This window comes from Zingiber officinale, chromosome 2A (assembly GCF_018446385.1).
Source record: "Zingiber officinale cultivar Zhangliang chromosome 2A, Zo_v1.1, whole genome shotgun sequence".
Classification (NCBI taxonomy): domain Eukaryota; kingdom Viridiplantae; phylum Streptophyta; class Magnoliopsida; order Zingiberales; family Zingiberaceae; genus Zingiber; species Zingiber officinale.
The window spans coordinates 89179965-89189856 of record NC_055988.1 but is presented as its reverse complement, the minus strand read 5'-3'; the positions used below and the strand labels follow the sequence as shown (position 1 = coordinate 89189856).

Genomic DNA, 9892 nt, shown 5'->3' with positions numbered 1-9892 from the left:
CTCCATGCCCTATATAAGGCAGTCTCGACCACGCTTCTAACAACAACTGATATACAAGCTACTATGCGTCCATTTGATGTTCTAACTGCTCCGACTTCCTGCTATGACTCTGCTGCAAAGCTGCTACACCCTATGACTGCTCCGAGGACTTTCGATCACGACTGGCAAACTGACACCGACATAAGAATGCTCTCACATTGATCCCTATGTGTTGGTAATAAATTTTTTTTTATACTTAATTACTGAAAAAGGGAAGTGCAGCATGTTACACTTCCTCTACATTCTTTGTACTCGATTCCTTCTTCCGGAGGTACTGGAAAAGGTATTTTAGTTGATTACCCATCAATAGGTCCGCGGGACCTGGGTCTTGGAGTAGGAGTCGTCGAAGATTCCGAACCAAGTAAAACCGACCATATTTTCTTGTGTTCTTTTTCTTCTTAATTTTTCGTTGTGCACTTATCTTTTAAATTTTAAAAAGAAATAAATTTTCAAAATTATGTGATTCACCCCCTCCTCCTTACGTGCAATTCGATCCAACAAGATCACACTAGCTAATCTAACTAATTTTGTAAAAGAGTTCTTTAGAAATGGGTGGATCTTGCAATTCTTGTTCCTCCTTTCTCGGACGTATGATTTATTGTCAGGTAAAAAGCAGTTTGGTACCTTTTATCTAAGAAAACCCAAGGTCAAAAATTTTAACCTCTCACTGATTTCTTTGTTCTGCTGGCAGCTGACGATGTCCTCAACTTATAACATATTTCATTTGTCAGCTATGAAATATTCAACCTTCTCTAAATATGTTCATTGTAACGACATGACCTTACATAAACCATTGGGACATAAACCAGTGAAATTTAAACTATTTGAATTTTGTTACCGTGTCTTTGAATTCAAGCCTGTAAAATAAAAAGCATGTTTAAATAACACTGCAGTGATTTCAGATTTAGCTTTAAATCCCTCGCCTCGCTCATATCCCTTACCATGCCACACGTTGCTGCTCCGCCCCATGCATCATCACCTCGCTTTGTAATACACTGCTTCTTAATTATATTCTAGAAGGAAAATCTTCACTTATTCATACAATACAGTGATCGGAAAATGGTCATGAACTTCAGGCGCCGCCGCCATGATCAGAGAGACGCTCAACATGCTCCGAAGCTTTCTTAGCTCTGCGGTAATCTAGGTAATCCTGATACATGTAAGAAGCAAAACCCCAAATGGCAAGCAGCATCGCCACAACCTTGATCCCGTCCATCTTCTCACGAAAGAAGATCACAGCAAACACCGGCACAACTGGCAGCGCGAGGGTGCTGATCACGTTGGAGAAGAGAGAAGACACCACGAAGATTAGCCCCACGATGCCGACCGACGCCAACTGCCACGAGAGGGCAGTCCAAACCAGAGTCATCACGTAGGACACCTTCCCCTTCTCAAACCCCTCCATCTCGCCCTTCAAGCCCTTCCACTCCCCGCTCGCGAACAAGCCCACGACCGCGACGCAGTTCGCCACGAGAGAGGTGTAGATCTGCATCTCCAACACGACTGTGAAAGTCTCCTTTCGGATCACCTTCTGAAACGAGAGCTGCATCAGGGAGAGGATGAGCGAGTACGTAGCTGACGCTCCTAATGTCAGCATGAACCCAAGCACGTACTTCCCCTTCGGAACGCCTCCGGGGTTTTCGGCGGCTTCATTGAAGCCGAGTATGGCAGCGGAGAGTGTCAAGAGGACGACAGAGTTCAGTATGCAAGAAGTGAACTTCTGGGAATTCAGATAGTAGGAAAAGACGGCATTGAAGGCCAGTTGAGTGGCACAAATCAGAGAGTAAGTCGAGACCGGAACATATAAAAGACCGTAGGAATACATCAAGTTATCGACGCCGATGATGATGCCCAGACCGAGGTATATTAAGGCAATCTTCAGGCGAAGAGCAGGAGGTGTGGTTGCTGCAGCTGGGGAAGGAGGTTGTCGGTTTGAGGGGAAAAGGAGAAGAGGGATGAAGAGAATAGGGAAGCCTGCACTTTGGACGAGCGTGGCCATCCATTTGCTGTTGCCTCCTTGGTTGTAGTAGAATCTTCCGAGAAGGGTCGCGACTGTTTGGCCGGTGAGGAGGAAGAAGATATTGAGGAACACCAAGAGCCACCGTTGCCATCTTTTTTTGATCGTTGATGTTGTTGTAGTAGTTCGTGACACTGACAGTGCTTGATCTACTGGAAGAATCAAATAATTCATCAAGATAACTTCGATTCAAATTAGGAATATGGACACTTTAATGCTTCATGATGATGATTGTTCTACTTTTCTCAGTTGTGGCTAATAATTTGCAAAAAAAAAAAAAAAGCAGATGACTTTTTTTTTCCTCTAAATCATCAAATAGGCATCATTCTTTTTAATCAAAAAGATGTCCCACTCATTATTCAACCTTGGACATTAACACTTATGCCCTTCTCATTATTATCTCTCATCTAAATTTTCTATTGCTACGGAATCATAACTATGACAATAATTATAACTGCTATAATATATAGCTCCTACGATATAAATATTTTAACATGTTAAGTATGTTTCATAGAAATTGTAGCTGCTATAATATAGGAAGCCGTTACAAAACTTTAACTGCTTCAGTGGATCCAACCTATTCAAATTGAGACGGAAAATTTAATCGAGAAAAGTAAGAAGGTAATACACATGATGGTGATAAGGACGCCCTTTTCTATTAAAAAGATACAGTAGGATGCTCTTTTGGTTAAAAAGAAAAGTAGAACGATTCTGAAGAAAAAAAACACTCGATTCAGGTTGGAAAGAAATGAGGGCTTTTGACAATTAGCATCAAAACTGGCTAACCCTAAGAACATGGAAGGATAAGATCCATGTAGCCAACAATAAATAATTGGGATTTACACAGCTTTATTGATGATAATAACAAGGAATTCACAACCTTTCTGTGCCCTATCTTTTGCTAAATTTGATCATTATTGCACAGTAGTTTGTTCAAAGAATGAAGCTTCACTCATAGTTAGCCCTCCTCTATGACTCGATGACTATGAGACAGGGTATGACACTAATCAATCATCTCTTTTTTTTATCTTCTAGTTTAGCACAGTGAATCTACCAAACAACACCCTCCGGCTCCTAATCGAACTCTACAAAGTACATCTTTAAAAGTCAGATCGGAAATTTGTCCCACCTACCCACCCCAAAAAAAAGAAAAAAAAACTAGAAAAATCTTATCACATTGAAAAAATCGAAAGAGGTAGCTTTTTTCCCTGGAGCAAAAGAAGAACAAATTTTATTGGCGATTAAAGAAACAACAACTCCACAATCTCAGCAAACAAAAATAGTGTCGTTCGGAAGAAAAATACAAAGCCAATCGCAGAGCATGTTGCGAAACATTCAAAAAGGTCAGGAAGGAATCAAAACGACGAAAGGGGAAAAGAAAGAGAAAAAAGTGGGGAAGGAATACCAGCCATGTAAAGCTGCTAAGCTCGCCGTCGATCGGTAATTTGGGATTCCGTCTCCCTGTTTGTCGTCGTCGTCTTCTTCTTCTTCTTCTTCTTGGTGTTCTTTTTCTGTGGCTAAGAGTGATCTGGATTGGTTTGAATGGGGACTTGAGTTATATAGAGAAGAGCGGAGCGTTGTATATTGCAGCCGCCTTCGCCGGATGAAAAATAGTAATTTTATTTTGCTAATTTGACTCCAATAATTTAACATTAAGTATTGTTGACTTCGACAATGCATTGGGAGTGAGTAATGATAAAACAATATTAAAATGATTTAAAAAATTAACTATTTAGTTTTGATATTTTATCCATTTTGAATCAGACAAAATATTTTATCATTCCTCCTTTTTATTTTTTAATAAATTTATAATCTATCAACTTTAATTTCTCATCTCTTTGAGGAAAGATTTTTTTTAAAAAATAAAAAAGATTCTCATTTGCCTTACCTTAGTCTTAGTTGTGTAATAATAAACTACTAAAAAGATATTATATCAACTACTAAAAAGATACTTTAAATTTGATATTATATCAAAGAAGTATTTTTAAAAAGGCATTAAAAAGAGGCTCCTTGTTCTTATTGTACGCTATCTATTTATAAATAAAAAAAAATTTAAATCAAAATTTGAACTCAAAATAGTAAAAGACATAATATGAAATTCAAAATTTTCACTACAAATTTTTTTACAAAACCCACCCATAACTGATCGGTACAAAATCTAACTTTTGATGTTCTAAAATTTTACAAAATCTATAAAATTAGAATTTATACATTTTTGAAGAAATATTAGATAAATATAAAGTTTTTAGTTAAATTAAAAAAATATATATTTTGTATGTGGCATTCATATTTACTGTACGATGAGGAAAAATAAGCACACGTTAAGGTAATAAAAGCAGCCACATCTTTTGATAATTTTAAACGAAAACGAAGTACTAACCTTAGTTTTGTTCCACTGAACAATCCAGTTTTAAAATTAAATAAAATGCATAAATCGATCCCTACAACCGGAAATAATCTGACCTTGTTGAGAGGAAAAGGGCCCTCATCTCAAGAACCATGGCTGGCTTCTTCAGTTGGCTAATATGCAGTAGGTACAATACAAAACTGAGAAGGATGAGATTAACAGGCACACCCTCCAGATTGTGACTGCGACTGGTACGAGTGTGCATTTGTTCCCTTCAGGTTAACGTCGACCATGTCGTCCTGCTTTTCCGATGAGAGGTTTTCCATCCCTGGCAAGGCAGCAGCAATCTTACGAAAGAGAGCCTGAAGAGATTGAGGAAGCAGTTAGTTCGTAACCACAAAATCCTTATAAAATCTGAAATCTAGTGTTAAATTTTTCTCTTTTAGATCAATAAATAGTAAATAGATGGTTTTGATGGAAGAATGATCTATTAACTTATTAGACCACTGCAATATACATGCCCAAGTAAATTACATTGGTATAAATTGTATGCATTAGCTAATTCCCCTTAGGAGCCCTTGTGTGATTAAATTAGGATGTGACTATTACGCACTTTGTCGGGGCCTCAGTATAACTAGACATGTAAAGAGGAAACCATTTATCAAGTACACATCATATGTTTAAGGTTGTTCATGACAACGTAATTGGTGTGGCTCGAGATGTTTACAGTCCATGTATTTGTCTGTTTCAGATGTGGTCGAGCATATAAATGCATTGGTAATTTGTAGTGGATAAACATGGAGTGAGTTTGAAGCATGATAGTTACCTTAATATTGAAGCCAGCTTTTGCACTTGTTTCAATGAACATGACACCGAGCTCTTGTGCTTTACCTTCTCCTTCTTCTATTGAGACTTGCCTGTTAAATAACAAGAAAAAGAATAATGCTAGCTCAGCCTCAAGCAAAAACTTGGGAAAAGAAGTTGGCATGCGATGATCACAAAGCAGCTAAGTGAAAGATCTTTTCCTGTAAAGAGTAGTGATCTCTACAAAGGGTTTGAGTACTCATGATGGATTTCTTTTTTATCCCTAAAAACTCAATCAATACTTATATCATTGGATCAAAATTGTAAACTGCAACTGAATTTATAATGATTGATGATATGTTCTTCATGAGTCACTATGACCAATTTTGTAATACTGAGTGTTGAGTTCTCGCAGAGCTCAATGTTGAAATCACTAGCGACTTGAGGAACAACACCCTTCTAATGTATAAACATAATGGACGCTCTCGTCCGTGGTCAATTTCGTACGGGATCCAGTCTAATATATAAACAAACTCAAAGTATTGAATATGGTGATAAGTGAAGATATAAATAAAACATCAAAATCCATACTGCTTATTCTTTGGTAATTGAGTTTCCTAAGTATTGCAGAGTTTCGAACTAAACCATATTAAATAAGAGTTTAGGGACATCAATCACCTCTTGTCGACCAAATCAGTTTTGTTCCCAACAAGAACAATTATAACATCACTTCCCCTCTCTGTTCGAACCTCTTCAATCCACTTTGAAGTATTTAAGAAAGATTGACGATCTACATCAAATACAAAGTAGCTAATAAGTTTACTATAACCAATACAGGAAATAAAACTGAAAGTTTACTTTAATTTTTTTTCCGGAAAAAAAAACATTGATTAAGTGCCTAACCAAGCAGAAGAAAGTCAAGCAAAAAACAAAGGACTATTATTTCTGTCAAATACTACACAAGGTTTACCAAAGAAGCATACTTGCAACATCAAAAGCAATAACTGCAACTGATGAGTCACGAATATAACTTGGAATGAGACTCCTAAATCTCTCTTGTCCAGCAGTGTCCCTAAAAGTGATTGAATTCAGAAAATCATTGAAACAGAACATTTTGGATATAAAAGCTAGTGCTACGCTTCAAATAAAAGAATACTTTGAGATATAAAAAATCATAAACTATTATTTCTGAACAAATTATGCAATTATAATAATAGATCCATGCAAGCACATTCAAGGAACTTTCCACTTAGATTCTTTCCTACTGAGAATTGTTTGACATTTCTCTCTGGCTGCTGGCTTGAGTGGACAACCATGCAGTTGATGAGCATGACACCTGTACAGAGCATGGACAACCTACAGAGTGTGAGGCGAGTCATGACCTAGAGCCCTATTCTATGTGTGACCCAGTGCAATGTAGCGCCCGAATTGCCATGAGCATGTATAAACATTCTTTGACCTAGATTTTAGGTACTATATTTTATTTTATTTTGCCTTTAAAGTTGGAACAGCACATTAACACATGTGCCACAAATGTTGGAGACCAGGGAACTTGTATATAGAGTTAGATTCTCAAGCAAAGTTCTTGGAATCTAGGAGTGTTAAAGTGATATTTTGTCTCTATTTTTTTTTCCATTGGAGTTGTTAGTGGAAAGTAGAGGTGTGAGCTTTATTGTAGATGGTATGAGCACAGCTTGTCAAAGTATCCAAGTATCACTGTAATTTTGATCTAATATTATATACATTTAGTCTCTTAGAAATTGTAGACGTGGGATGACTCATGTTTGATCGATTGTATTCCTTTATTATATCATTTATTATTGTTGTCTCCTTGTGTTGGATGAGGTTATTTTCACAAACAAGGTCGATTTATAGGATCTACCATGGGAAATGAAAATTTTGCGTGTAGTTTCGTGGTGTGGTGATATTCAAATTCTAGGTGAGTGCCATTCTGCAGAGGGTGATTCGAGTTGATACATGAAGATATCTACCATCGTGATTTATCAGTAATGTCATCACTAACAAGTGGTGTTAGAGCAGCTTCAATGCCAGCAAGAGGAAGCAAGCTGATTTTGCATCAACAATTCCAAATTCCAACCTCAAGTTTATATGACAAATAGGTTTATGTTAATGCTCACTGGTGTTCATATAATTTACCTAAACAACATGAAAAAATATCAGGTAAGATAACGAATTTCCATGCTGCTAATTATTAGAGAAACATTACATGAACTCTCAGAACATTCGGCCATAAAAAATATATACAACTACATGTACGATCTTGACCTATAGGACTCACAGAGCAGTGATACCGTCATGAATCACAGCAACTGGATATTTGAATGGTGCCACCCATAATAGAATACTCTAAAAAAGTTTGACACTGACAGAGTTTGCAACATTTTAATAAATAAATTGTCGTAGCAGCCATCAATGCTCTTCAATATCATAATAAATATGCTGATATGGTTGATAGACAGCTCATGATTTGTATCAAAATCAACACCCACCAACATAAAATACTTAGGCATATTATATTCGGTCCTACACGTTAAGTATCATGACATCTGGGATTTTCCATATTATACATGTAGCAAGCCCTCAAGGACTTCAACATTATATTGACCGATCTTTCTAGTGAGTTCAGACATGCCCAGATATGATTCATCTCTGCTAAGAATTCCAGAGACTGAATAAAATTGCCTTTTAATGCCAATGGCCAATCAATCTTAAATGCCAGTCAATTTTATTATTAACTCTCAATTGAACCAGGTACAATTTTGTTCCAATTGTGCCCAAATTAGAATTGAATCGATTCACCATATCAAGAAAGAGAATTAGGATTCAAAGCAAAAAAATTATCTAACATTAAGTGTCAACTATTCCCATACATGGAGATAACTTTCATAAAATTCAACTGTAAGTAGGGAAGGCAATAAACCTACCAAAGTTGTAGTCTGACTGTTCGATCTTCAAGGTACATAGTTTTTGAGAGAAAATCTATACCAATTGTAGCCTGTTCATCATGTTAACTTCAAGATGTTAGATCAATAATCAAAAGGGGGATACAGATACTACCTTGAATTGGATTTAGCAAAGTCTAGATGGTAAATCATTTCTTCTAGAGAAAAGAAACTAATCAGTTTATAATCAATTAAGAGAATATCAGGAATTAGAAATGCCTTTGTTGGGTAATTGACTTCTTCAAATTGCAAAAGCAAGTATCACCATTACATAATGCAATGTACTCCTAGCCTTTATGGTTGCAGATATGCTCTTGTGCCAAGGTAATGTGAGGGAGTATTTTGTGTGCGTGTGTTTGTGCCTGTGAAAAACAGATGACTAGGAAAAGTGGACTCCTATTGAATAAACCCTCTTTTCTGATGCAATACCTTGCGATAATTCTCTCTGAACATATGTCACTGATATGTGAGCATAAAATTCAGTAGCAGATGCATATACTTAGTATTTTTCCCAACTATGTTTGTTGTTTTCAAAAGCGCTTGGTCAGTATCTCATTCAAGTGCACATTCAGTAGTGGCATGTTCTGTTATCAACAATTCAAAATTAAATTCAGTTCACTAACATATTATTAAAATATAGAGAATTAAGTAGAGATTGATTGAACTGATTACAAGAAGTGGCATGGTTAAGTAACCAGATTGAATCAGAGTTCTCTCTCATCATGTTTCTGCTAAAACCATCCTATCACCTCTATCGTCGCAATCCTTTAATCTGCATACCATTCTTAGATTCTCAAGAACATAAAATTCAAGAGTGACATCCTCCTTCTATAACCGTCTATATTGCGACAGATCTCTAAGAAGAAGACAACTATGCAATGGATCTATCTAGGTGCAGTACAATCAAAAACCTTAACCAAACGATCGCCGACACAATTGCATAAATCAAGCATACGAAAGCGTGATCTGGCTCCCAGAATCAAAAGTAGAATGGAATGGAACAGAAATCGACCTGGTAGGTGTTGTCGAACTTGTCGTACATGAATCGGGTGATGATGCTAGTCTTCCCCACTGACTGATCGCCCAGGAACACCAGTTTGTACTTGGCAAGCGCCGAGACCGGGGCCATGGAGATGCTTCAGAGAGATCGAACGAAGGATCTAGAGGAGATCGAGAGAGTTGGGGATCTGAGAGCGGCGAGAGGAAACAGAGATCTCGAATGAGATCGGGATTAATCGTCTATTTGGGCGATCGCTATTCCCGTTTTATACGCCGCTACACGCGAAATCAAATCGCAGGCCTTGCCCGGTCGAGTAGGTAAAATTTCATTTCAACCCCCGTAGTTTATCATTTTTATATAAGCATCTTGAGTTTTCAAATCTTCAAATACATCATATAATTTTTTTTTTGTCATTTTATTTTTAGAAATGATATTTTTTAAATTTAACTAATTTAGATCTATTTAACGAATTTAGTACAAATTATAAGAGATCCATCCTCGTAGAACGCAAACAATAAAAAGAGAGCAAATAATCACTCTAAAATTTCTATACAAAATAAAAGAGGACTTATTTTTAAAATTATAAATGCCTTTTTGGACTTCAAAAGATATAAATGGGAGTATAAAATAAATCCAAAGGCTCTAATGGCACAACAAAGAGTTTATTCATCTAACAATTTTGCTCAAAACCTCTATATAATCTTATATAACTCAAATAACAA

The 9892-nt window shown here is 36.6% G+C and overlaps 2 protein-coding genes across 3 annotated transcripts; both read right to left on the bottom strand.

Annotated features, from left to right (window-relative positions):
• Nucleotides 1–762: 762 nt before the first annotated feature.
• LOC122041463 (probable purine permease 11) lies at nt 763–3655 on the bottom strand. 2 transcript variants are annotated; one of them, XM_042601152.1, is made up of 2 exons: nt 3462–3655; nt 763–2205 (listed from the first exon to the last, which is right to left on the bottom strand). In XM_042601152.1, the coding sequence occupies exons 1-2, from the start codon at nt 3466–3468 to the stop codon at nt 1112–1114; spliced, it is 1101 nt and encodes a 366-aa protein (XP_042457086.1). In that variant the 5' UTR covers nt 3469–3655; the 3' UTR covers nt 763–1111. The 2 variants fall into 2 exon arrangements, with proteins under 2 accessions (XP_042457086.1, XP_042457085.1); XM_042601151.1 differs by having other exon boundaries at nt 763–2208; nt 3462–3653.
• A 728-nt stretch (nt 3656–4383) lies between these two features.
• LOC122041464 (ras-related protein RABH1b-like) lies at nt 4384–9428 on the bottom strand. The gene is made up of 6 exons (XM_042601153.1): nt 9183–9428; nt 8153–8223; nt 6191–6279; nt 5886–5997; nt 5230–5320; nt 4384–4765 (listed from the first exon to the last, which is right to left on the bottom strand). Exons 1-6 carry the CDS (start codon nt 9297–9299, stop codon nt 4619–4621), a joined length of 627 nt encoding a protein of 208 aa, XP_042457087.1. The 5' UTR covers nt 9300–9428; the 3' UTR covers nt 4384–4618.
• Nucleotides 9429–9892: the final 464 nt, after the last annotated feature.

Bases quoted from the DNA above. Each gene is read 5' to 3' on its own strand.
- LOC122041464 (XM_042601153.1), bottom strand. From the start codon at position 9,299: ATGGCCCCGGTCTCGGCGCTTGCCAAGTACAAACTGGTGTTCCTGGGC. The intron at 5,998-6,190 runs GTATGCTTCTTT...TATTTGATGTAG, and splicing joins TATTGCTTTTGATGTTGCAA to ATCGTCAATCTTTCTTAAAT. The intron at 4,766-5,229 runs GTAACTATCATG...CAATCTCTTCAG, and splicing joins AAGCTGGCTTCAATATTAAG to GCTCTCTTTCGTAAGATTGC.